At 38.9% G+C, this 27,746-nt stretch overlaps 1 protein-coding gene across 2 annotated transcripts in view; it reads left to right on the top strand.

Annotated features, from left to right (window-relative positions):
* The window catches only part of SLC35F2 (solute carrier family 35 member F2), a 65,987-nt gene extending 39,757 nt beyond the window's left edge, over positions 1-26,230 (top strand). The window contains exons 2-8 of one of the 2 annotated variants that reach the window (XM_068988931.1): positions 8,202-8,377; positions 10,900-11,027; positions 16,223-16,382; positions 17,211-17,367; positions 17,923-17,975; positions 19,013-19,167; positions 25,304-26,230. In XM_068988931.1, the coding sequence (XP_068845032.1) occupies positions 8,202-8,377; positions 10,900-11,027; positions 16,223-16,382; positions 17,211-17,367; positions 17,923-17,975; positions 19,013-19,167; positions 25,304-25,489 (1,015 nt within the window). In that variant the 3' untranslated portion in view covers positions 25,490-26,230. The remainder of the gene's footprint in view (positions 1-8,201; positions 8,378-10,899; positions 11,028-16,222; positions 16,383-17,210; positions 17,368-17,922; positions 17,976-19,012; positions 19,168-25,303) is intronic. The other variant, XM_068988932.1, reaches the window with a different exon arrangement.
* The last annotated feature ends 1,516 nt before the right edge of the window (positions 26,231-27,746 follow it).

Below are 27,746 nucleotides of genomic sequence, written 5' to 3'. Positions count from 1 at the left end.
CAATATAACCCTTTAAAGAGAATTTTAGCAAAATAAGTAAAGCTGAGGACATGTTCTGAAACCAATTATTCTATTAAATACATCTCTAAAGCAAATGATTCCTTTGAACTTCATGACATAAATAGAAGTTTGTAGGGTACTATGAGTTCACTGCTTTCAGAAGATGTCTAGGTGGTACCCATCAGGCCATCCTGAGTGCTGAGGAGATTATACATTACACATTAGTAACTCATTTGCACAAATTTTATAAAACCTATAAAAACTCTTAGATATGCATGTTGAAAAACATACATATGAATATTATAGAGGCATTGTTTATAGAAGCAAAAAAATTTGGAATACAACCTAATAATCAATAAAAGAATGGGTACATGAAGTGTGATATAATACAGTAGTGGAAAGGAATAAACTAGAACTAATGTATCATTATCAATGATACCATGTTGATCAAAACAGCAAGTTGCAAAAAGTATACATATAGTGTGATGCTATTTATATAAAAATTTTAAACAGTTAAAATAATTGTTTATATTGCACAGGGATACTTACATAAATATGAAAATATATGGAAATGCATGAGATGTTAAATTCCAAGTTCTAGAAGGTACTTATCTCAGGAGAGCTAAGATACTGGGGAGAACACAAGAGGGAATGTTGATGTCATCAGTATTTTACATCTTAAGCTGCCTGGTAGATACACAAGTACATGTTGATTATGCTTTGTACTTTGTTATATTTTAATATTCTATAAGAAATTTCAAAACTTAAAAATTGAACTGTGATGGGACTGCCCTGTTGATCCAGTGGCTAAGATGCCACACTCCCACGCTCCCAATGCAGGGAGCCAGGTTCAATCCCTGGTCAGGGAATTAGATCCCACATGCCACAGCTGAGAGTTTGCATGCCAAGACTAAAAAATCCAGGATGCTGCACCTAAGATGAAATGCAGCCAAATGAATAAATAAATGTTGGAAAAAAAAAAAACCAAACTTCTACATCTTCTGATTAACATGCAGAATGTTGACTCCTCTATAGTGTAGAGATTGGGTTTGTGGAGAGTAAAGAAGAAAGAACAGTTAGGGGAAATTTGCTGCAGTTCAAACTGTAGAGTACTTTTTGCTTCAAATGCCACTTACTCTTGCTTCCAGTATTTTTTGCTTGTTCTCTCCCTGCATCTTTCTGGCCATGCCTTTTCATCTGCATCTCTAATTCCTCTTCCTCCTCTGCCTACTAAATGTTGCTGTTTCCCTGGGTGTTTCTTTTTTACCCTCTTTTCTTTTCAGTTTTTAGGTATATGTTTTAGTGATCTCATTTATATCCCAACTTCAATTACCACTTTTATGATCATGATTCCCAAATTTATTTCTCCAATCCAGTCTTTTTATCCCAACTCCAAATTGTCTACTGGATATTTCTTCTTGACTATCTCATAATTTAAACAAAATCCAGCATGTCCAAAATGGAGTTATTCTCTTTTCTAAATGTGCCTTTTCCTTTTGGCTTTGGGATCTTGATTAACCACATTGTTATCTACCACGTGTCTGATTCAGAAAACTGCGTATTATATTAGACAGACCTGTCTCTGACAAATTTCCTCTTTAATTGGCTTCCATGGCAGGAATTAAGAGTAAGGTTTTGGTGCTATGTGTTATGACATATAGGGACCCAGGCATGCCCAATTTCTGCCTTGCTAGTCACTTTTTTCCCTTCTTTGTAGAAGATTTCAATGAGCTTGCCACTAGCAAATAAGATACCAGCTTTAGAACTTACTTTAGATCTTTTCTTGATCTCACTTTTATTGACTTTTCCATCATCTGTTGCTGCTGTTCTTCTCTCTTATACTCTGAGGTACAGCTATACTAACTCACATGAAATCCCTGAATGTGCCATATTATTTTAGAGCCCTGTGCCTTGGTACTTGCTATTCCTTCTGCTTGAGATATCTTTCCTTACTGTGCCTGTCTAGTGAATTCATGAAGTTTTTGTAACCAGCCTATTTTTGTATTTGTCTGTCTGTGCCCTAGTTACTAGTTTATATTCCTGCTTATCCCCAGTGGTCTCTGAGCCTTTGAGGCACAGAAAGTGCCTATTCAGTTTTTGTATTCTCATGGCCTGGCACATGGTAGATGCTCTATAATTAGGATTGTCCCACCCAGCAAGCTTCCCCTTTTTCTTTTTGCCTGTGTTGGGATTGTTTGAGGTTAATTGTGAATTACTGAAACAAATATTCCAAAACAACAACAACAACAACAACAACAACAAACCCCAAACTATAAACTGTTAGAACAGATATTCTGTGCCTTCCATAGTATTGGTATTTTCTATTTTGCTAAGAGCAATTCATGAAGAAAGTATTTATGTAGAGAACATTTAGATAAAAGTTCCAGTTTTCTCAGTCCTGGTCCCTGAAACTTCCAGGAACTATATGTATCTCCCAGAGTTTGCTCATACTCATGTCCATTGAGTTGATGATGCCATTCAACCATCTCATCCTCTGTTGGGCCTTCAACTTCTACCCTCAATCTTTCCCAGTATCAAGGCCTTTTCCAGTGAGTCAGCTCTTTGCATCAGGTGGCCAAAGTTTCAGCAGCAATCTTTTCAATGAATATTCAGGGTTAATTACTTTAGGATTGACTGGTTTGATTTCCTTTTTGTCCAAGGGACTCTTAAGAGTCTTCTCTAGCACAACAGTTTGAAAGCATAAGTTCTTCTGCACTCAGACATCTTTATGATCTGACTCACATCTGTTAGTGGTTACTGGAAAACCCATAGCTTTGACTATACAAACCTTTGTCAGCAAAGTAATGTCTCTGCTTTTTAATGTGCTGTCTAGGTTGGTCATAACTTTTCTTTCAAGGAGCAAGTGTCTTAATTTCATGGCTGCAGTCACTGTCTGCAGTGATTTTGGGGTCCAAGAAAATAAAGTCTGTCACTGTTTCCATTGTTTGCCCCATCAATTTGCCATGAAGTGACGGGACCAGATGATCTTTGTTTTTTGAATGTTGAGTTTTAAGCCAGCTTTTTCACTCTCCCCTTTCACTTTCATCAAGAGGCTCTTTAGTTCTTCTTTGTTTTCTGCCATTAGGGTAGTGTCATCTGCATATCTGAGGTTACTGATATTTCTCCCGGCAATCTTAATTCCAGTTTGTGGTTCATCCATGCTGGCATTTCACATGTTGTACTCTGTATATCAGTTAAATAAAAAGGGTGACAATACACAGTCTTGATGTACTCCTTTCCCAATATTGAACCAGTTCATTGTTCCATGTCTGGTTTTAATTGTTGCTTCTTGACCTTCATACAGGTTTCTCAGGCAATATGGTCTTGTATTCCCATTTCTTGAAGAATTTTCCACAATTTGTTGTGATGCACACAGTCAAAGGCTTTAATGTAGTCAATGAAGCAGAAGTAGACATTTTTCTGGAATTCCCTTGCTTTTTCAATGATCCAACAGATGTTGGCAATTTAATCTGTGCTTCCTCTGCCTTTTCTAAATCCAGCTTGAACATCTGGAAGTTCTTGGTTCAGCCTTGTTGAAGCCTAGCTTGTAGGATTTTGAGCATGACCTTGCCAGCATGTGAAATGACTGTAATTGTGCAGTAGTTTCAACATTCTTTGGCCTTGCCTTTCTTTGGGATTGGAATGAAAACTTACCTTTTCCAGTCCTGTGGCTACTGCTGAGTTTTCCAAATTTGTTGGCATATTGAGTGGAGCACTTTCACAGCATCATCTTTTAAGATTTGAAATACTTTAGCTGGAATCCCATCCCCTCCACTAACTTTGTTTGTAGTAATGCCTTCTAAGGACCAGTTGATTTCACACTTCAGGATGTCTGGCTATAGGTGAGTGACCACACCATTGTGGTTATCCGGGTCATTAAGACCTTTTTTGTTCAGTTCTTCTGTGTATTCTTGCCACTTCTTTTAAATATCTTCTGCTTCTGTTAGGTTCACACCATTTCTGTCCTTTATTGTGCTCATCTTTGCATGAAATGGTCCCTTGGTATCTCTAATTTTCTTGAAGAGATCTCTAGTCTTTCTTCTATTTCTTTGCATTGATCACTTAGGAAGTCTTTCTTATCTCTCCTTGCTGTTCTTTGGAACTCTGCATTCAGATGGGTATATCTTTCCTTTTCTCCTTTGCCTTTCATTTCTCTTCTTTTCTCAGCTATTTGTAAGTCCTCCTCAGACAACCATTTTGCCTTTTTCCATTTCTTTTTCTTGGGGATGGTTTTGATCACTGGCTCCTGTACAATGTTACAAACCTCTGTCCATAGTTCTTCAGGCACTCTATCAGATCTAATCCCTTGAATCTATTTGTCACTTCCACTGTATAATCATAAGGGATTTGATTTAGGTCATGCCTGAATGGCCTAGTGATTTTCCCTACTTTCTTCAAGTCTGAATTTTATTGAAATCAGTATGGTGTTCATGATCTGAGCCACAGTCAGTTCCCAGTCTTGTTTTTGCTAACTGCATAGAGCTTCTCAGTCTTTGGCTGCAATGAATATAATTCATCTGATTTCAGTATGGACCATCTGGTGATGCCCATGTGTATAGTCATCTCTTGTGTTGTTGGAAGAGAGTGTTTGTTATGACCAATGCATTCTCTTGGCAAGAAATTTTGGTGCATTAATTTACTGATATTCTACTCACTCAGCCCACTGAAATCTGACTTTAGTTACTACCACTAACAAAAAGCCTTCTTTCCAAGCTATCTAGGAGCTTCCAGCTTGCCATTTCAACTGTGTCTGTTTAGTCATGATGACCCTTTTTCTGTCTCTGCAGTTTTTGGCTGTTGTATTGTTGATATCAGTTTTCTTAAAATGTTTTTGTACTCTTAGTTTCTGTATCATGGCACTTTCATAGTTTGTTGTTTTTCTTCAACTATTACACTTCATAGGACAAGTGGGAAAGTGTCTTATATTTGAGGTAACCATATGTTTGGGCATATCTGGTAATTTCTTTATCTATTTACATTCACTTGACAAATATTTATTGAGTGACAGCAAAGTGCTAGCACTGGATATGTAGTGGAGAGCAAAACAGATATAGATACAGTCTTTCTGAAGTTCAGAGTTTCAACTTTGTATTTTTTTAACCTCTTGCTACTGTATAACAAATTGCCTCAAATTTAGTGGCTTAAAACAATACACTTGTTATCTTATAGTTTTGATGGATCAGGCATCTGGGCATGGCTTAGCTCTGCTCTCCGCTTCAGATCTCTCATAAGGCTGCAGTCATGATGTTGGCCAGGGATGGAGTCTCATCTGAAGCCATGACTGGGGAGAAAATGCTTCTGAGGTTGTGTTGATGTTGGTGAGATTTATTTCCTTGGAGACTGGTGGACTCAGGGTCTCAATTCCTTACTGGTTGTTGACCAGAGGCCTCCTTTTGTTCCTTGCCATGTGGGCCTCATTATATAGCAGCTTGTTTGATTAGAACCAGTAAGGAGGAGAATCAGTAGAGTTGGCTAGCAAGATGGAAGTTATAACCTCATCTAATGTAATCATGGAAGTGGTAGCCTGGGTTTTTTTTTTTTAATTGAAGTATAGTTGATGTACAATAGTATATAAATTACAGGTGTACCATATAATGATTCACACTTTTTAAGGGTTATACTCCATTTGCAGTAACTATAAAATACTGGATGTATTCTCTGTGTTGTACAGTCTGGTATCCCATTATTTTATTTGAATTCTAATGGTTAGAGTCAAATTAAAGATCCAGCTCATGTTCAGATGGAAGCGATTACACAGAACAGAGCTATCCAGAAACAGATTCACTGGTGGCCATCTTAGATGGCGCTTTCACACATTACTTTTCCAGGCTTCTTGCCCGTGGCTCTTTGCACTTGTGCCTTAGGCATAGACCACTTGCTTCCAGAACCCACCATTGGATGTTTGTGCCTGTACATTTGGGCCTACAGTTACTTCTTGGATTCCCTTCTCCCTACTTCTTCCTCTATCAACCTCTTATATACATCCAAATCTAACTGAAAAATTGTCTCTTCCATAAAACTTTTCTCAGTTTTCCCTCTGCCTGCTAACTCCCTCATTCAGAATTAACCTGTGTGCTCTCTCAGCCCTTTTTCACTTGTACCACTGTTATAAGATTGCTTTCTGTAACAAAAAAAAAATGGTTTGTGTGGTTTGCTTTCTGCAGTTTTCAGTTGGTTGCTAAGGTATTCTCTTTTAAAATGAAGACGGGTAGGCTCTAGATCTTGTTCTATCTGGATTCAAAGTACCCGTCTCTGAAGTGGTGATTCACAGTCTTGGCAGCTTTGGGGATTACTTGGGGAGCTCTGAACATCACTGATGCCTGGACCCACCCCTCGAGGTGATAGTATAATTGGTCTGGGGTACAACCTGGGGTATTAACATTTTTAAAAGCTCTGTGATTTCTAACACGTAGGTAACACTGAAAGTCTCTGCTTCTAATTGAAGAAACCAAGTCTCTGGGAGAATGAAAGGATAAGAAAATGTTAAACATTTAATAAACAGATAAACTTTAAAACTAGAGTTAAAGTTGAGTTTTAAAAAATCACACAGACACAATTCAAATAATATATGACATAGCTAAGTAATCAGTTCAGTTCAGTTCAGTTGCTCAGTCGTGTCTGACTCTTTGCGATGCCATGAACCACAGCACGCCAGGCCTCCCTGTCCATCACCAACTCCCAGAGTTTACCCAAACTCCTGTCCATAGAGTCAGTAATGTCATCCAACCATCTCATCCTCTGTCATCCCCTTCTCCTCCTGCCCTCAATCTTTTCTAGCATCAGCGTCTTTTCCAGTGAGTTGGCTCTTTGCATCATGTGGCCAAAGTACTGGAGCTTCAGCTTCAGCATCAGTCCTTCCAGTGAATATTCAGGACTGATCTCCTTTAGGATGGACTGGTTGGATCTCCTAGTAGTCCAAGGGACTCTCAAGAGTCTTCTCCAACACCATGGTTCAAAAGCATCAATTCTTTGGCACTCAGCCTCCTTTATAGTCCAATTCTCACATCCATACATGACTACTGGAAAAACCATAGCCTTGACTAGACAGACCTTTGTTGACACAATATTGTCTCTGCTTTTTAATATGCTGTCTAGGTTGGTCATAACTTTCCTTCCAAGGAGCAAGCATCTTTTAATTTCATGGCTGCAGTCACCATCTGCAGTGATTTTGGAGCTCAAAAATATAAAGTCTGTCACTGTTTCCACTGTTTGCCTGAGGGATGCCATGACCTTAGTTTTCTGAATGTTGAGTTTTAAGCCATCTTTTTCACTCTCCTCTTTTGCTTTCATCAAGAGGCTCTTTAGTTCTTCTTCACTTTCTGCCATAAGGGTGGTGTCATCTGCATATCTGAGGTTATTGATCTTTTTCCCAGCAGTCTTGATTCTAGCTTGTGCTTCTTCCAGCCCAGTGTTTCTCATGATGTACTCTGCATATAAGTTACATAAGCAGGGTGACAAAATACAGCCTTGACGTACTCCTTTTCCTATTTGGAACCAGTCTGTTGTTCCATGTCCAGTTCTAACTGTTGCTTCCTGACCTGCATACAAATTTCTCAAGAGGCAGATCAGGTGGTCTGGTATTCCCATCTCTTGAAGAATTTTCCACAGTTTATTGTGATCCACACAGTCAAAGGCTTTGGCATAGTCAATAAAACAGAGATAGATGTTTTCTGGAACTCTCTTGCTGTTTCGATGATCCAGCAGATGTTGGCAATTTAATCTCTGGTTCCTTTGCCTTTTCTAAAACCAGCTTGATCATCTGGAAGTTCACGGTTCACATACTGCTGAAGCCTGGCTTGGAGAATTTTGAGCATTACTTTTCTAGCGTGTGAGATGAGTGCAATTGTGCAATAGTTTGATCATTCCTTGGCATTGCCTTTCTTTGGGATTGGAATGAAAACTGACCTTTTCTAGTCCTGTGGCCACTGCTACTAAGTAACCAAGATGATCTCTAAATAGATCATCAGTGAACTAGGGGGATATGTATTTTTGTGGGAGAAATTAGAAATATAAAAGAGAATAAAATTGTAGTTGTTGAAAATCCAACACTTTTTGTGCATATGAAGTAAGTGATAAAATGAAATAAAGAGCCACCTGGAATTATTAGCATTTTCCTTTTTGTTTAGCCCTAAAGTGTGTGTGTGCATGTGAAATACATAAATTATTTACCAGTTACTCTTATTTTCTCCTTTATTTTCTAGGAACATTTTGAAAACAATTGCCTTAGGTCAGATGTTATCCTTGTGTATATGTGGGACAGCCATCACCAGCCAGTATTTGGCAGAAAGATATAAAGTGAATACTCCTATGCTACAGAGCTTTATCAACTACTGCTTGCTGTTTCTAATTTATACAGTGATGCTGGCATTTCAATCAGGTAAGTCAAATTACCTTTTTAACTAACTATCTTCATAAAAATTTTGGCTCTATACATTCAAAAAATAAAACATGAGCCCAAACCAAAACCAAGAACTGGAAACTACTGCTGTTTTTATAAAAGTCACTAGAAAGGTATGACACCTCTGAATTCTATGAAGTTAGTGACTAGAGTGATTAAAATGAGTAGCATCAAACTGTAACACAGGATTTGTAAAAAAAAAAAAAAAAAGTGTAAATGCCATTATAAGTTACACCTTTTTTCCTCCCCTGTGGCTGATAAATTTAAGAGACAGTGTTAAAAACACTTAAAAAGTCAAGAACCTCACTTTCCAAAATATATATTTCCAGCTAAGTGGAGAATGCTAAGTAGAGCACCACTGCCTGTAAATGTGAGTGAAACAAAACAAGGAATTAACATCTTATCACAAGATTGATTTCAAGAGTGTAAAGACAGTGGATAACCCAGACTGGGAGGGTGCAATACTACCATTTTCAGCACATTTAAAGCATATGATAAAATTACCAGTGTAGTGGTTTTAATATGAACATTAATACATCAATGGTATTCCTATATGTCAGGATAAATAATTTACTTTTGAAAGAAAGTGGAAGCCAATTATGAGAAGGGGGGACTATCCTAAGGGGAAAGCACCAAATTTGGCAAGAGCTGTACAAGCTGGAAATAGAACTGGTATGTCGTGGTTAATAGCCTCAGAATTTGCTCCTATCTGTAAGAACTGGCCTTTAGGAAGTCAGTGTGATTTGTAAATGTATCAGTGAAGTCCCTCTAAGGGATGGCTATTATTGTGTTTAGTTGCTAAGTCGTGTCTGACTTTGCGACCCCATGGACTTTAGACCACCAGGCTCCTCTGTCCATGGGATTTCTCAGGCAAGAATACTGGAGTGGTTTGCCATTTCCTTCTCCAGGGGTTCTTCCTGACCCAGAGATTGAGCCTCCATCTCCTGCATTGCTAGTAGATTCTTTACCACTAAAAAAATGATATGTAAATAAATAAGTGAAGTCCCCTAAGGGATGGTTATTATTAATAGATGCCTTCCATGCTATCTCATGTTAGGAAGACTGTGTTTTTAGGATATTCCTGCTAGTTGGGATTTAATGATAATTATTGTGGATGGTGACTGCAGCCATGAAATTAAAAGACACTTGCTCCTTGGTAGAAAAGCTATGACCAACCTAGACAGCATATTAAAAAGCAGAGACATTACTTTGCTGACAAAGGTTCGTATAGTCAAAGCTATGGTTTTTCCAGTAGTCATGTATGGATGTGAGAGTTGGACCATAAAGAAAGCTGAGCACTGAAGAATTGATGCTTTTGAACTGTGGTGTTGGAGAAGATTCTTGAGAGTTCCTTGGACTGCAGGGAGATCCAACCAGTCCATCCTAAAAGAAATCAGTCCTGAATATTCATTGGAAGGACTGATGCTGAAGCTGAAGCTCCAGTACTTTGGCCACATGATGCAAAGAGCCGACTCAGTGGTAAAGACCCTGATGCTAGGAAAGATTGAAGGTAGGAGGAGAAGTGGGGAACAGAGGATGAGATGGTTGGATGGCCTCATCGACTCAATGGACATGAGTTTGAGCAAACTCTGGGAGATAGTGAAGGACAGGGAAGCCTGGTGTGCTGCTGTCCATGGGGTTGTGAAGAGTCAGACACAACTGAGTAACTGAACAATAACAGAATTTGACTATGATTCTCTCTGCCTTTATTTCTTTGCAGGTTATCTTACCCATAAAGCCTTCTTGCATATATGCCAACTCTATCTCCTTGTAATGCTAGATTCTCCAAAGAAATTATTCACAGTTAACTTGAATAAATAGAATTTAAGGGATAAAAGGTGTTTCTTCAATGATGTCACTAGGCTGTTTTTCCAAACTTACCACTGGCTTAATTTTCTGTTGAAAGCAGATATTTTCCAAAATAATGACCACAAACAGAGTTTTGGTCTGTTTGATAAAGTTATAAGAAAACATTTCATTTCATAAGATGATCTGGATGTTATATTTCTGTTGCAGTAGGAAAGAAAAAGGAATTCAATGAATTTAACCACTCTTACTTCCTTTATCTCTGGTGTTTTCATTGAGCACTTGGTCTATGATGACATCTTAGCTTGTGCCTCATACTAGAAGAAAATCTGACCAACTCTGCTGAGCTGTTGCAGGAGTTTGAGTTATGAGTAATGGACATTAGGAGGGACCATGTTCAATGTACATGGTGGTAAAGTATGTGCCTGTAATGCAGGAGACCTGGGTTCCATCCCTGGGTTGGGAAGATTTCTTGGAGGAGGACATGACAATCCACTCCAGTATTCTTGTCTGGAGAATCCCCATGGACAGAGAAGCCTGGTGGGCTATAGTCTATAGGGTTGCAGAGAGTCAGACACAACTGAGCGACCAAGCACAGCCTAGCACAAACACTAGCTTTGAGTCTTTATCTCTAAATTAACATGCATGGAATAATTTTCAAGTAACATGTCCTAATCTAGATTTCTTTCAACCAGGTAGTGATAATCTTTTATACATCTTGAAAAAGAAATGGTGGAAGTACATCCTGCTTGGACTAGCAGATGTAGAAGCTAATTACCTGATTGTCAGAGCATACCAGTACACAACTCTAACCAGTGTCCAGGTAAGGAGGAGTCCTCTGACCAGTTTGGATTTTATAGCTTTAAGAAAGGAATCTGAACTCATATGTACTCACCTAATTTGCTTAACAACCTGTTCACTCAGAAAAAAACTAAAAACAGTAGATGCTATCTGTTTTCCAGTAGAGCATGTGTGCTAATGAGAAAGGCTTCCTGGAATTAGTGAAAACATATACAAGTTAATCTGTTCCCAAATTGCTAATGCTATAGATGAATAGAACAGTTGCTACCAAATAAACATAAATATTTAGTTGGCAGTCGATGCTGTAATGTTGGCAAGAGTTCTGTTCTGTGTGTTGCTTAAATGGCATATAAAGTGAATATACTATTGTGTCCCAGATAAATTGGAGTCTTACAAGTAAAGTAGATATTTAAGACAACTAATAGGTTGTTGTCTTTTTGTTGTCTGTTGTCTAATAGGGCGTTAGACATTTTGGGTAGAGGTGGTAGCCAAAAGTAAAACTTATATCTATTCCTTTTCTAGGTTTAGTCTCATTAGATTGAAAGAAAAATGTTCCTACATAGCGGTACTTTTCAACTTGGTGGAGTTGAGGACGACTGATTAAGTTGTCTTAACATTAGGGAGTTCCCTGGTGGCCTTAGTGGTTAGGATTCTGGGCTTTCACTGCTGTGGCCGAGTTTGATCCCTGGTCGGGGAACTAAGATCCAGCAAGCTATGTGACACACCCTAAAAAAAGAAGAGTTGTCTTAACGTTAGCAAACTGTGGAATGTATCATAACACTGACTGTTTATTGCTAACAATAAAATGTGTTGTAAATGGAGATGAAAGTAAAATAGATTCCCATGTCGGGTTTAGACTTCACAGTTTACTGAATTTATGACTTAAAAAAAATTTGTTGTGGCATGTGGTATTTATGTTCTTTACCAGGGATCAAACCTGAGCTCCCTGCATTGGAATCGCAGAGTCTTAGCCGCTGGACCACCAAGGAGGTCCCTGAATTTATGACTTTTGATGCATCTTTTTTTTTTTGTCTGTGCTGTATAACTTGCAGAATCTTACTTCCCCAACCAAGGAGAGATTGGACCTGTGCTCTCAGCAGTGAAAGCACAGAGTCTCTACCACTGGACCACCAGAGAATTCCTGTTGCTTTACTTTTTCCTATAAAACAGAGATAGTCTTATCTCCAAATTTAAGGAACATGGAAAAATTGAAGATTTAAAGAGAAAGATTAATGATTAGTGAAAACTTGGTATTTTTCTGATGTGAATATGCGTTAAATGCTATTATTACCAGAATGCCATTTAATACTGTGCTAAGCATTGTCCTCTGGGCTTCCCAGGTGGCTCAGTGGTAAAAAGAATCTGCCTGTCAAGCAGAAGACGCGGGTTTCATCCCTGGGTCGGGAAGATCCCCTGTAGAAGGAAATGACAACCCACTCCAGTATTCTCGCCTGGAAAATCCCATGGACAGAGGAGCCTGGTGGGAAAGATAGGAAATCTTTTATAAGACAGACATCATAAGAGGCACATGAAAAACTCAGAATTTCATAGAAATTAAAACCAGGAGTGACCTAGAAGATGCATTCATCACAAATAGTATTAAGTGTACTTTTAGCAATGAATAATAAGAGTGTAAGTATATAGAAAATGTACTCTATATAAAAGAGCCGACTCATTGGAAAAGACCCTGATGCTGGGAAAGATTGAGTGCAGGAGGAGAAGGGGGTGGCAGAGGATGAGATGGTTGGAGGCATCACCAACTCAATGAACATGAGTTTGAGCAAACTCTGGGAAATAGTGAAGAACAGGAAAGCCTGGCACGCTGCGTTCCATGGAGTCGCAGAGTCAGACACAACCTAGTGACTAAACAACAACAAATACAGAAAATGGCGTTTTTCTAGTCACATCTACCTTCATGATCTCACACACAGTTTAATTGCTTGATTATAATTTCCAGAAATTTTGATCTGTGACAGATGATGTTTAGAAGTTTTGAATTGGTACAGGTCTAAACAGAGCTAAGCAAAATACTTACACTGAAGTTTTGTGACTAAAATTCATGCCTTAAACTAATCTCAAACAATTTCTTTCATCCTAGCCTCTTAGAAAAACCTAAGCATTTGGTTGTCAAAAATTAAGTACTTATGGTCCTAGGAAGCCATATTATAACAAGTGCATCTAACAACTAAACCTCCTTCCAGCAGTGAAGAGTGCCTGTCACTGGAATTCTTCAATTGGATTATCTCCTTGAGTAAACCTCTAGTCTGGTTAATCCGAAAGGGTGGAAGTTTGCTTGTTTGTTTCTTTATGGACATACAACATGCAGGATCTTAGTTTACCAACCAGGTATGGATCCAGTGCCCCCTGCAGTGGAAGCACAGAGTCCTAACCACTGGACCACCAGGGAATTCCCCCTGAGAGGGTGGAAGTTCAAATTGGATGGTCTTTGAACCTCTTTCTTAAGGATTCCTTCAAGGATTCTGTAATTGTAAATGCTAATGTAGTGGTTCATCATGTGTCATGACGTTGACATTGCTGGCCTAGGTTTCTACTCATGTTACTTCTCATTTCACTTGCCATATCTACACATTCCCTACCCACAACCAGCTTCTCTCATTTGGCTATATTATTTCTAGAATGCATCCTTTTCAAAGCCCCTTCTCAAAGGCCTAATTCAATTTCATTTTCTTCTCTATAGAGTATACTCCACTGTATCACTAACAAAGTCTGATTCATGTTTATATCCATCCTTCCCCCTCATTCCAGGTTCTTACTTCTTGTGTCTATATAAAAATTTTTTTAAAGCAAAGATGAATATTTTTAATGATAAAAGGAGCAATTCACAAAGAAGATAGACATCATAAACCATTAGATACCTTATCAACAAAGAAACAAAGATATATAAAGGAAAAATCAGAAGAAATATAAAGGAAAAGAAAAAATATATAATCATAGTGAGACAATGGCAACCCACTCCAGTACTCTTGCCTGGAAAATCCCATGGACGGAGGAGCCTTGTAGGCTGCAGTCCATGGGGTCGCTAAGAAGTCAGATACAACTGAGTGTCTTGACTTTCCCTTTTCACTTTCACGCATTGGAGAAGGAAATGGCAACCCACTCCAGTGTTCTTGCCTGGAGAATCCCAGGGACGGGGGAGCCTCGTTGGGCTGGCGTCTATGGGGTCGCACAGAGTCGGACATGACTGAAGCGACTTAGCAGTAGCAGTGAGACATATTAATATTTTTCTGAGAATATTTTATCAAGTGCAGAATAAATAAGAATAGGAGCATCTTGAATGATATCATTAATAATTTAAATATAATAGATTTATATTTAATTAATTTATATTAATCATATCCTACACAAATATATTTAAAATTTTGTATCTCATATGTTGTTATTAGATGTCCATAGGCCATTTAGAAAACGTGGCAAAAAAATAAACATTGCTTAATTTCAAAAAGTAGAATTTTTGTGTGTGTGTGATTTAGTTATACACACATGTTATTTTTGAAATTATTTTCCATTATAGGTTATTACAAGGTATTTACTATAGTTCCCCATGCCACACAGTAAACCTTTGTTGCTTGTTGCATATCTATTTTTTAAAATCAGAAATCTAGCCAATAATTTTTAAACATTAAATAGATGGCTCTTAGAACTAAAAGCATCAAGCAGAAGGCATCTGTCACCAGGAATACATTTTGAAAAGATTCCGTTTAGATAAATGACTGACTGTGATAGATACCAGATTAGAAGTCATGGAACTTTAGAGTGGCCAGGTACCTTGAGGTCATTTGGTCTGACTTCTTGATTTTAGATTTTGACTCAAGAGTTGACTAGCTGGAGATCACACAGCTGGTCAATGGCAGGGCTGGAGCCTGAGGCCTTGGGAGCTCTCACCAAGATGTAGGTGCCTCTCTTGTTTGGCCAGTCATTGCCCACCAAAAATGGTTAAAAATAGAGCAGGTTTAAGTTTGATTTTAAGATACAATTTGAGGATAGGGAGTCTTCTGTGATAGTTTTTAGAGAGATTTTTGTCTACTTTTTTTTGTTTATGGACCATAGTTTTGATTTTATTACTTCACTATGACTAGATTCTTTTGGTGTCTTCCAGGACAAGCTATTATCATTTGCATCGTTTAATGGTTTGTTATTCAGGCAGGCTCAATAAAGCACTTAAGAGATTAGAGTTCTATAGATGGAATAAATAACAGAAGGCAAAGTGCCCATTCCTATACTTGACATTGCAGTGAAAGGCAATCAGTAAACAACTGTGGATAGGATCAAACAAACTGCTGAGATTTAGGGCCTGCCTTGTCCAAGACTAAATAGATACAGGATGAGCAATCAAACAGCAACATCAGGAACATTATTAGTAAAAGGAATGTATTTTATCCTTGAATGCACTCTACAAATGTGTGCCTTTGAGAATCGAATGAATGAAATCTCTTTTTACTTTATCTTGCAAAGATTTTGGATTTACTATAATTTTGGCACTCTTGATCCCCCTGCCTTTCAGACTGGCAATATCAGGGGTGTAGCAAGTATTTTCTGGACCCAGAATCAACAGGTGGTGGAGGAGTATATGATGAAGATGAGCGAGAGTATTTGCTGTGAGCAAGTATCTGTCTTATATGGTGGGGTTGGACACTTTGTCAGGGAGATGGCGTCTGTTTGCTTTCTCATAATAACCTGTTCTTTTTGTAGTTCTTAAGCCCAACTGCAATTAAACATTGGTTATGCTATTTTTCTCTGTCTAGTGTTCTAAATACTCCACTTGGTACCTCTTTTATTCTCTACATTCCACCTCCTCCATTAGTGTCTCCCACATATCACATACTTAAATATTTATTGACTGAATGGGTACATGTCTACTGGACTTAAGGATAAACACAAGTGAGAGTGTAGAAATACATTGTATAGGCTGTTGGGCAGAATTCCTGGGTTCATCAACTGACTCCCAAACTTTTAACTGTGTAATTTTGGGCAACTCATTTAAGCTCTCTGTGCCTTTGGTTTCCTCATGGGTAAAATGGAGGTTGAAGTTCCAGTTTCATAGAGTTCTTGTGAGGATTGAATGAGTTCATCCAGATAAAGCATTTAGTACAGGGCTGGCAATAATAAATGCTCAATAAACACCAATTTCTGTTATTACTTGGTCATCTTTTCACTAATGAGAGATATTTTAAGTTTTTTATTTCTCCTTTCATGCAGCTTTTGGATTGCTTTGGGATTCCTGTGTTGATGGCTCTTTCGTGGTTTATTCTTTATGCAAGATACAGAGTGATCCACTTCATTGCTGTGGCTGTCTGTCTGTTGGGTGTAGGAACTATGGTTGGTGCAGACATATTAGCAGGGAGGGAAGAAAATACAGGTGAGACTGTGTTACTTGTTTCTGGTTTAGTCACAGAAGACATTTTGCTTATTTCTTCACTTTTATTTTGCAAAGATAAAGTAAAAGGCAGAGAACATGTCCTGATTACCTATCTTAAAATTTTTATTTTTAGATTTGCTTGCTTCTGGTACTATGACCACTTTGACAAAGCATTCTATGTTCCTACCTGCCCAGAGTCCTTGCTTTTTGTCACACTAGTTTGTTTTGTGTCCTGAGAGAGAACTTTATATATTTGCAATAATCTTCTTTTAGCCCATACATTTAGATTAGTTGCCGGAAACCCTACTGTAGGTTTTGTTGCCATCAAAAAGGAGACTTTGTGTACACTAAATGACCTCTATTTCAGCTACTCTGTAGATGAGAACATTTTGATATTCTTTATGTCAAGGTTGAGATAGTTTATAGTATAAAATCTAAATAAGGTCTATGAATTTCCCCAATCTGCAAGCGACTTCAGTGTCTCCTTTGATTGAGAAAATTGCCTTGCTTCCCTGTAGTTTTCAGTGAATTCCCATTAATAAATTCCATTAATTTCCCATGTCATAGAATCATTTTCTGGGGCCTTACATTATGGTATACACCACCATCTTCCAATCTGTTAGTTTCCTGAAGATCCAAAATAAGAAAAATGAAAGCAGAATTGTGCCAGAAAGTGAGAAGAGTAAGTCTTTAAACTTTTAAAAATCAGGGTTTCTTCTCCTATAAAATCTTATTTAGATGATTATGAGTCAGATATACTTCTGGAAGCAAGCTGGAGAGTTTTCCCTAGTGACAATGTATCCCTTTTTATGGCTTATCTCTCTATAGGTAATAATGTACTGATTGGTGACATCTTGGTCCTTCTTGGAGCTTCCCTCTATGCTGTTTCTAATGTGTGTGAAGAATACATCGTGAAGAAGCTGAGCAGACGGGAGTTTTTAGGAATGGTGGGCTTATTTGGAACAATTATCAGTGGCATACAGCTGTAAGATTCTAAACATATCCTTAAAAACAAAATCAGCAAATATGTCATAGATGATTAGTTTCCAGCTACTAACATTCATTGTTTATTTGGCCTAAATTCATATTCAAAATCAGCAGCTTGCTAAATATCTATTCGAAGATTGTTAAAATGTCAGTAATTATGCCTCATTTTTTTTACACATGTTTGATGCTTAAGATTCCTGCTTATAATATCATTAGACTTTGTATTACCAGTTGAAGACTTTCTTTTTCAGTTATTCCTAGAAAATATTAACTTCCTATTCATAATATCATGTTTCCCTCCTGTAGCTGACTACCACTAAACAGTGCTTCTAGGGGTGTCAAACATGTGTTTATGGTCTCCTTTGAGTTTAATTCTTTGTCATTAATTAAAGATAGTTTTTTAAAATATTTTATGAAAACCAAAAGTCAACATAATTCATTACCTTAAAAGCTGAAGCACTTAAAGTGAAGTACTTAAAGCTTGAAGGAACTTGTTTATAAAACAATGAAAATTTATATAAAGATGTCTCTGTGACCTCTTTTTTAATCACAGATTGATTGTGGAATATAAGGATATTGCCAGCATTCACTGGGACTGGAAAATTGGTATGTATATCTATAATAATTATTTTTAGTCTTTCCCCTGACACACACCAAGAAATATTTTAATAATACTATTTAGGCATTTTTGTATAAAATCACAGAGTAATTTAGTACACAGAAAACTATAGTGGTTTATGTCAAGTTTTCTCCGAGAACTTGTAAATGAACCCCTGTAAAAGTTAATCCTTAATCTTTACCCTCAAGAATAACCTTTCTTTACTAGGAATTCTGAATAAGACTGACCTTTGGTCACACTAGCTTTCAACTAGATCTATATTTCGTGTCCTCAGACTTCTTGTAAAGATTGCCTGCTTGGTATAATCAGTGAAGTATTAACTTAAATAATCTGATGGTGTGTAGTCACTACCATCTTGATTGCTTCTCTCATCTGATAGTCTTAAGCATCTGCACAGATAAACAACAGAAGACAGCAGTAGTGGGACAGTCAGGAAAGATTTGAACCTTATGGATGGAAAAAAGTAGTGCATGAAATGTCATTGAATTGAAATTCATTTACCATGCTTGAATGATTTCATTTAAGTAAGTAACTTAGATTTCCTGTGTGTGTACTGTGTATGTGTTGAATGAGGTTGGAGAAGTGGTTGTGAAGCAGAGATACTAAGTAGTCAGCACCCACATGACTATCTCTCTTATAGGATGAACAAAAGATAAGACTCTAACAACTGTCTTTGATACCCTAAGAATACTTTATTTTGAATTCAACCATACAAATTGTGTCCAACCATGATGTCTTTTATCATTGGCACCTCACCGGGCAGGTGTGGATAGCATGGAGTGAAAAGAGCTGTTAGCTTACACCATAAGCAAGATTCTATGGCCTTGATCATCTAACACTCTGTTGTAGTTCTTCATCTACATCACATGAGAACTTTGTATGTCTCATTTGTAATGCTTACTGTTAATAAGAGACTTTGTGGACAGTATGTTAAAAGATCAAGGAATTTTACATCAGGCAAGTTTTATCCTTTATCTTTTGATTTCTTCCTTTAACATTAGATATTGCATTTTTCCCCCCACAGCCCTGCTATTTGTAGCATTTGCCCTCTGTATGTTTTGCCTGTATAGCTTCATGCCACTGGTGATGAAAGTCACCAGTGCTACTTCTGTCAACCTGGGCATCCTGACAGCTGACCTCTACAGTCTTTTCTTTGGACTCTTTCTGTTTGGCTATAAGGTGAGCAAATAGATCTTGTTCAAATAGGAACATTTGTTTGGTGTAAAAGAAGTAGTGGGTTTCTTTAAAATTTTAGATCCCAAAATAAAACCTTCTCATCTCCTTAGCAAGAATTTCTTACTGCCTTAGAAATCTATCTTTCCATAGTATAAAGCTTGTTAACCTGCCTGCTATTACAATCATTTGAACAAATAGAATGTCAGCTGTTGCTTGGTAATGTTACTTTTAGCTGGGTATAGCAACTGTATTTCTTTATTCTTATAAAGCTCTAGATCTGGGTGGAAATTACACGGTGTTGATTGACACTATGCCCAGGAATTGACCATGAACTCAGAATGCCTAGTTCAGTGTATTCCCAGAAATTTCTGCTTAAGAAGCATAAACCATTTTTGCTTTGCAAAATTACATCATAGAAACTAGCTGTTATCTTTGGAAAAAGCCTACTGGTTGTGGTATTCACAAACCAAGCCTGAAGAAGTATTTATAGCTTTTTGGTGGCATCATTAAAAAGTGACAGATGTCAGAGTGAATCAGAACAGTGATCTTGATAGGCTTAGGTTCTTTCCTGTGATAAAAATCATTAAGGGGTACAAAGCAAGCCTTTCAAGTGTTAGCTGTTCCGTGCTGGTGTTACTGCTTTTCACGTGGCCACCACTAGAGGACCGTGGTGATTTTATTCTGCATTTCAAGGCCAGCTGATGGCTACCAGAGAAAGCTTGAAAGCTCTGCAGTATAACTTGTGGCCTGGCTCACGTGTGCTTTTCTTAAAACTAAACATATTGAGATAGCATTAGTAGTTTAACATGTACTTTTCCCTCATAAATAAAATATTGTCCAAGGAGGAAGTAAGCTTAAAGAAATAAAAGCTTCAAAGTGAAAATACACTTGTCGCTACCTATTATAAGCTCCCTAAATGTAGTATTTGCTCTTTAATTGCTATTAACTTTAATGAGAAAAAGCCTTTTTGTGTGTCTTTTTTGCCCAAATGATTTACACTATTGTTTTCAAAATGGAACATGCAAGTGATAATTCCTTTACAGTTCTTTTGCTTTGTGTGTCTTTGTCCCTGCATGTCTAGCAGCTCACTTTTAACTCTAATCAGATTTTATTCTTTTTGGTGAAAGGCTATTTCAAGACTTGTAAAGGAAAGAGGTCTGCTGTGATCTTCAGAGTAAATTACAGAGGTTGGAAATCATACAGAACATAAAGAAGATACCTAGAGTTTTAGAAGAAAATTTTAAGTAAAGAATCATAACTCAATATATCACCAGTTTAAAAAAGTGTAGCATCTAAGATAACCTGGGCTCTAATATTTTGAAACAGTTGAAGAAAATGTTAAAAATTTCTACCTTCATTGGTGTCAGACTCCACCCCCTCCCCGGATTGATCTTTAGTAAATACTCACCAAACAGAGTAGCCACAGAAACTTCCTGTGTAGATCCAGACACAAAGGGTAGTTAAAAAAAAGGTAAGAGCCTTTAATTCAGGAGACTTATTATCTCACTCCCTCAGTCTCTCTCTTCTAATAAAGGTGCCTCCGTTTAATCACCTGGAGGCTCAGATGGTAAAGAATCTGCCTGCAATGTGGGAGACCTGGGTTCGATCCATGAATCAGGAAGATCCCCTGGAGAAGGGAATGGCTACCCAGTCTAGTATTCTTCCCTGGAGAATTCCATGGACAGAGGAGCCTGGTGGGCTACAATCCATGGGGTTGCAAAGAGTCGGACATGACCAGGCACCTAATACTTCTTAAGAGGAACAAGACTTTTTTTCTTATAAACATTTAAAACCTCCAAATCAAGCAGAACATGTTTTGAATAAGTTACTTAGGTTTCCTCACAGTTAAAAACGAACATTCTATGGGAGAGCACAATTGACTTTTACGATACCGACTTCAAAAGTTTAGAGTACTGTAAATAGCTTTAGACATTCTAGGAATCAGCAAACTAAAATGGACTGGAATGGGTGAATTTAACTCAGATGACCATTATATCTACTACTGCGGGCAGGAATCCCTTAGAAGAAATGGAGTAGCCATCATGGTCAACAAAAGAGTCCGAAATGCAGTTCTTGGATGCAATCTCAAAAACGACAAGCCACAATGATCTCTGTTCGTTTCCAAGGCAAACCATTCAGTATCACATTCTATGCCCCAACCAGTAACGCTGAAGAAGCTGAAGTTGAACGGTTCTATGAAGACCTCCAAGACCTTTTAGAACTAACACCAAAAAAAGATGTCTTTTTCATTATAGGGGACTGGAATGCAAAAGTAGGAAGTCAAGAAACACCTGGAGTAACAGGCAAATTTGGCCAAGGAATACGGAATGAAGCAGGGCAAAGGCTAATAGAATTTTGCCAAGAGAATGCACTGCTCATAGCAAACACCCTCTTCCAACAACACAAGAGAAGACTCTACACATGGACATCACCAGATGGTCAACACCAAAACCAGATTGATTAAATCAGATTGATTATATTCTTTGCAGCCAAGGATGGAGAAGCTCTATACAGTCAGCAAAAACAAGACCGGGAGCTGACTGTGGCTCAGATCATGAATTCCTTATTGACAAATTCAGACTTAAATTGAAGAAAGTAGGGAAAACCACAAGACCATTCAAGTATGACCTAAATCAAATCCCTTATGATTATACAGTGGAAGGGAGAAATAGATTTAAGGGACTAGATCTGATAGATTGAGTGCCTGATGAACTATGGACTGAGGTTCATGACATTGTACAGGAGACAGGGATCAAGATCATCCCCATGGAAAAGAAATGCAAAAAAGCAAAATGGCTTTCTGGGAGGCCTTACAAATAGTTGTGAAAAGAAGAAAAGTGAAAAGCAATGGTGAAAAGGAAAGATATAAGCATCTGAATTCAGAGTTCCAAAGAATAGTAAGGAGAGATAGGAGAGCCTTCCTCAGCGATCAGTGCAAAGAAATAGAGGAAAATAACAGAATGGGAAAGACTAGAGATCTCTTCAGAAAATTAGAGATACCAAGGGAAAGTTTCATGCAAAGGTAGGCTTGATAAAGGACAGAAATGGTATGGACCTAACAGAAGCAGAAGATGTTAAGAAGAGGTGGCAAGAACACACAGAAGAACTGTACAAAAAAGAGCTTCACAACCAAGATAATCACGATGGTATGATCACTCACCTAGAGCCAGACATCCTGGAATGTGAAGTCAAGTGGGCCTTAGAAAGCATCACTATGAACAACGCTAGTGGAGGTGATGGAATTCCAGTGGAGCTGTTTCAAATCCTGAAAGATGATGCTGTGAAAGTGCTGCACTCAGTATGCCAGCAAATCTGGAAAATTCAGCAGTGGCCACAGGACTGGAAAAGGTCAGTTTTCATTCCAATTCCAAAGAAAGGCAATGCCAAAGAAGGCTCAAACTATCGCACAATTGCACCCATCTCACACGCTAGTAAAGTAATGCTCAAAATTCTCCAAAACAGGCTTCAGCAATACGTGAACCATGAACTTCCAAATGTTCAAGCTGGTTTTAGAAAAGGCAGAGGAACCAAAGATCAAATTGCCAACATCCACTGGATCATGGAAAAAGCAAGAGAGTTCCAGAAAAACATCTATTTCTGCTTTATTGACTATGCCAAAGCCTTTGACTATGTGGATCACAATCAACTGTGGAAAATTCTGAAAGAGATGGGAATACCAGACCACCTGACTTGACTCTTGAGAAACCTGTATGCAGGTCAGGAAGCAACAGTTAGAACGGGACATGGAAAAACAGACTGGTTCCAAATAGGAAAAGGAGTACGTCAAGGCTGTATATTGTCACCCTGCTTGTGTAACTTATATGCAGAATACATCATGAGAAACGCTGGGCTGGAAGAAGCAAAAGCTGGAATCAAGATTGCTGGGAGAAATATGAATAACCTCAGATATGCAGATGACACCAATCTTACGGCAGAAAGTAAAGAGGAACTAAAAAGTCTCTTGATGAAAGTGAAAGGAGAGTGAAAAAGTTGGCTTAAAGCTCAACATTCAGAAAACGAAGATCATGGCATCTGGTCCCATCACTTCATGGCAAATAAATGGGGAAACAGTGGAAAAAGTGTCAGACTTTGTTTTCTCGGGCTCCAAAATCACTGCAGATGGTGGCTGCAGCCATGAAATTAAAAGACACTTACTTCTTGGAAGGAAAGTTATGACCAACCTAGATAGCATATTGAAAAGCAGAGACATTACTTTGCGAACAAAGGTCCATCTAGTCAAGGCTAAGGTTTTTCCTGTGGTCATGCATGGATGAGAGAGTTGGACTGTGAAGAAAGCCGAGCACCGAAGAATTGATGCTTTTGAGCTGTAGTGTTGGAGAAGACTCTTGAGAGTCCCTTGGACCGCAAGGAGATCCAACCAGTCCATTCTAAAGGAGATCAGCCTTGGGTGTTCTTTGGAAGGAATGATGCTAAAACTGAAACTGCGGTACTTTGGCCACCTCATGCGAAGAGTTGACTCATTGGAAAAGACTGTGATGCTGGGAGGGATTGGAGGCAGGAGGAGAAGGGGACAACAGAGGATGAGTTGGCTGGATGGTATCACCAACTCGATAGACTTGAGTTTGAGTGAACTCTGGGAGATGGTGATGGACAGGGAGTGCTGTGATTCATGGTGTCACAAAGCTGGACATGACTGAGCGACTGAACTTAACTGAAATAGCTTTAACTCCCCCTTAATCTTCTCTGAGTCACCTCCCCCCACCCAAACCACTGCTCACCCCTCAGAACAAAAACATTTATTCAATACTAGCTATGTGCTGGGTGCTGTGCTAAGATTGGATCCAAGAATGAAACCCATGGAAATTAGTTTGGCTCCTGCTCTGCTTGAAATTATCACTGGTGTTGCATCATCACCGAGTCCATTGGAGGTCTTCTAGCTTTGGGGAGGGCTCTGGCTATTAGATGTGGAAACAGTGTCAGACTTTTATTTTGGGGGGCTCCAAAATCACTGCAGATGGTGACTGTAGCCATGAAATTAAAAGATGCTTACTCCTTGGAAGAACAGTTATGACCAACCTAGACAGCATATTCAAAAGCAGAGACATTACTTTGCCAACAAAGTTCCATCTAGTCAAGGCTACGGTTTTTCCAGTGGTCATGCATGGATGTGAGAGTTGGACTGTGAAGAAAGCTGAGCACAGGTGAATTGATGCTTTTGAGCTGTGGTGTTGGAGAAGACTCCTGAGAGTCCCTTGGACTGCAAGGAGATCCAACCAGTCCATGCCAAAGGGGATCAGTCCTGAATATTCATTGGAAGGACTGATGCTGAAGCTGAAACTCCAATACTTTAGCCACCTCATGTGAAAAGTTGACTCACTGGAAAAGACTCTGATGCTGGAAGGGATTGGGGGCAGGAGGAGAAGGGGATGACAGAGGATGAGATGGCTGGATGACATCACCGACTCAATGGACATGAGTTTGAGTGAACTCCGGGAGTTGGTGATGGCCAGGGAAGCCTCGTGTGCTGTGATTCATGGGGTTGCAAAGAGTCGGACACGACTGAGCAACTGAACTGAACTAAACTGGCTCTTCCAGGGTTCTAAAAGTTTAAGGTTAAGAACTAATTGAGCATCTATGAAACATTAACATGTTGAAACCAATGGTGACCTGTAGAAGCCCACAGCTGGAGGGCACCAGCAATCTATATAATACTCATTTCAAAACCTATTTCGTTTCTCCTTCTACCCTTGAGAATGTGTCTCACTTTTTCTTCTCTTTCATTTTATTTTTCTTTTCCTTCTCCAACCCTTTCTGTTTTCTTATTGTTTCACGCCATTGTTATATGTTGTTGTCTAGGGTCTAAATCTGGGTCTTTCCTTTTAGTCTCTCCACTAAGTACGTGGGACTAGTTGTGAGGTGGGATGTTGCTGTATTATTGCAGACAAAGGCAAGAGTCCATTTCCTAGAGATCTAAGATGTTTTACCCAGTTGACTGATGGGCTGGGTAATATTGGCAGAGATCACAGATACTTGGGACAGTTTGGGTCCTTAATATCTCCTTGGACAACTTTTATCTGAAAGGTTATGAGAAGGTAACTCTCCGAACTCAGTGGACAGAAGGCAGCAGCAAAGATGTGTATGTGAGAGACCACTATCTTAGCCGATCCTCTCCTCCTAGTTTTCAGGACTCTACATCCTGTCCTTCACCGTCATCATGATAGGGTTCATCCTGTACTGCTCCACCCCGACATGCACGGCAGAGCCAGCTGAAAGCAGTGTACCACCAGTCACCAGCATTGGAATTGACAACCTGGGATTGAAGCTTGAGGAGAACCTGCAGGAGACCCACTCTGCAGTCTTGTAGCTGGAGAAGAAGACATATACATGCCCCTGAGGTTTCCTGGGGAGCTGGGAGCTGTCACCTGGATAAAGCAGAGCCTACTGCTTGGGCTACTTGAAAACTTATCAGAGTGAACACTCCATAGCATTGGGTTTGATCCAGTTGGATTTTAAAAGGATTATTAAAATCATGTATCAAAAGTGGAAATGCCAAAATAGAGCAGAAGCCGAGGCTAGGATTGTGTTTCTGTATGTTTCAGGCCAAATACCTGTTAGTGTTAGGGAGACAAGATATGGGGCGCACCCTGGGTTGTTAGAAGCACAAGTGGGAAAGCAGGATTGGGCAGATACTTGGGTGTGAGCCAGACTCAGGCTGTCCAGAATGGGCTAGGTAGTCAGGAGAAGGGGCAGCCCAGGGTGGTTGGGAGTAGGTTTTCTCATTTGGAGGCATCTGAGTTTTGTCTTGCTGAGCCAATTGTCCACAAACCTTGTGGCCTTTTAGGAAAGGGAAAATGGGTGGGGCAGCACTTGAGAAATCCCGAGATGCAACTGTGAGTACCATAGAAGCCGTCAAGTAGAGTACAGTAAAGCTAGGAACCTTCTCCCAACTGTACCTATGCTACTTCTTAGCAAATAATGTGCCATGCGATTTTTATGATACCTCTTCAATGCAGAGTGTTAATATGCAGCGTCATTATGATATCAACTGCCAGAATACCACTTTGTAAAAACTCTGTATGTGAACTTTTGGGGATGAAAAATATAATAATGAAACTGAGGGTAAATTCGTACTATTAAAAGATTTTGATTTCATGGAAATATATTTACTGTGTGGTTTCTTTGATTACCTAATTCCCCTTGTGGATTTTAAATGACAATATATTCAAGATTTCCTCATATACAACTTTTTAGAGTCATGTCTTAAGGTGGGCAGCCTTATCTATTTGGGGCTATGTCAGAATGGAGGGGAAATCAGAGCAAGCTCCCAAGTTATTTGCTGGGATAAACATTTAAAACTTTTGAATTACCTTAATGATTTTTAAAGAAAACTTTTTAAAGTGAAATAATCTTTCATTTCCTGCAGCCAGTTAAAACTGATGTTTGGTTTTCACTCTTTACCATTAACATCTGTCAGTGAGTGGAAAAAGGTTATGTTAAAATGTTTGACTCTTTGGAGAAGACTTCCAGTTTGATTAATACACTGATTATTTCTTTAAAGAAACTTGATTAACAATAAACCTGTATCTATAGGGATAGTGATGAAGTAGCCCTGATGGCTCAAGCAGTAAAGAATCCACCTGCTACACAGGAGACAAAAGAGGCTTGGGTTCCCTCTCTGGGTTGGGACGATCCCTTGGAGCAGGAAATGGCAACCCACTCCAGTATTCTTACCTGGAAAACCCCGTGGATGGAGGAGCATGGCAGGCTACCGTCCACGGGATCGCAAAGAGTTGGACATGACTAAGCAGGTAAACAGACAGAGACAGACAGACGGAGAATCTCAGGTGTCAGTATCCCACTGGATACTCAGTATCCAGTATTCTGAGTCTGAGCTCAAATGAATCTGTGCTACTATGAAGCCTTTTTTAGGCTGTCCAGGCTGGGTCTCCCCCTCCTTTATGTTCCCAGGGGCCCTTGCTTATTCACATCTTCCTTATAACACTTAGTGAATTGAGGTGCTTGTCATTTACTTGTCCCTTTTCACCACAGGTTGAGCTCTTCCATGTCAACAGCTTTTTATCATCTTTCTAGTCCTTGGTCATCTTACTTCTTGAGTGAAGTGAGATTAGTGAACTTTGTCTTTGGTCCCAGTTCAGAACATTTAAGGAGAGTCTGATCTAAAGTAAGGCCTCTTATGCAGATACATGTCTGTTGTTCAGTTGCTAAGTTGCATCCAACTCTTTGTGTGACCCCATGGACTGCAGCACACCAGGCTTCCTGGTCTTTCCATATCTCCTGAAGTTTGCTCAAACTCATGTTCACTGAGTCGGTGATACCACCCACCCATCTCATTCGAGGTTGACATCATCTTGTCCTGTCCTCAACCTTTCCCATATTTTCCAAAGAGTCAGCTCTTCACATCAGGTGGCCAAAGTATTGGAGCTTCAGCATCAGTCTTTCCAATGAGTATTCAGAGTTGATTTCCTTTAGGATTGACTGGTTTGATCTCCTTGAAGTCTAAGGGATGAGAGTCTTTTCCAGCACCATAATTTGAAAGCATCAATTCTTCAGTGCTCAGCCTTCTTTACAGTTCAACTCTCATATCCATACACAACTACTGG

Source organism: Capricornis sumatraensis, chromosome 16, assembly GCF_032405125.1.
Source record: "Capricornis sumatraensis isolate serow.1 chromosome 16, serow.2, whole genome shotgun sequence".
In the NCBI taxonomy this organism is placed as follows: domain Eukaryota; kingdom Metazoa; phylum Chordata; class Mammalia; order Artiodactyla; family Bovidae; genus Capricornis; species Capricornis sumatraensis.
This window is presented reverse-complemented; position numbering and strand designations above follow the sequence as displayed.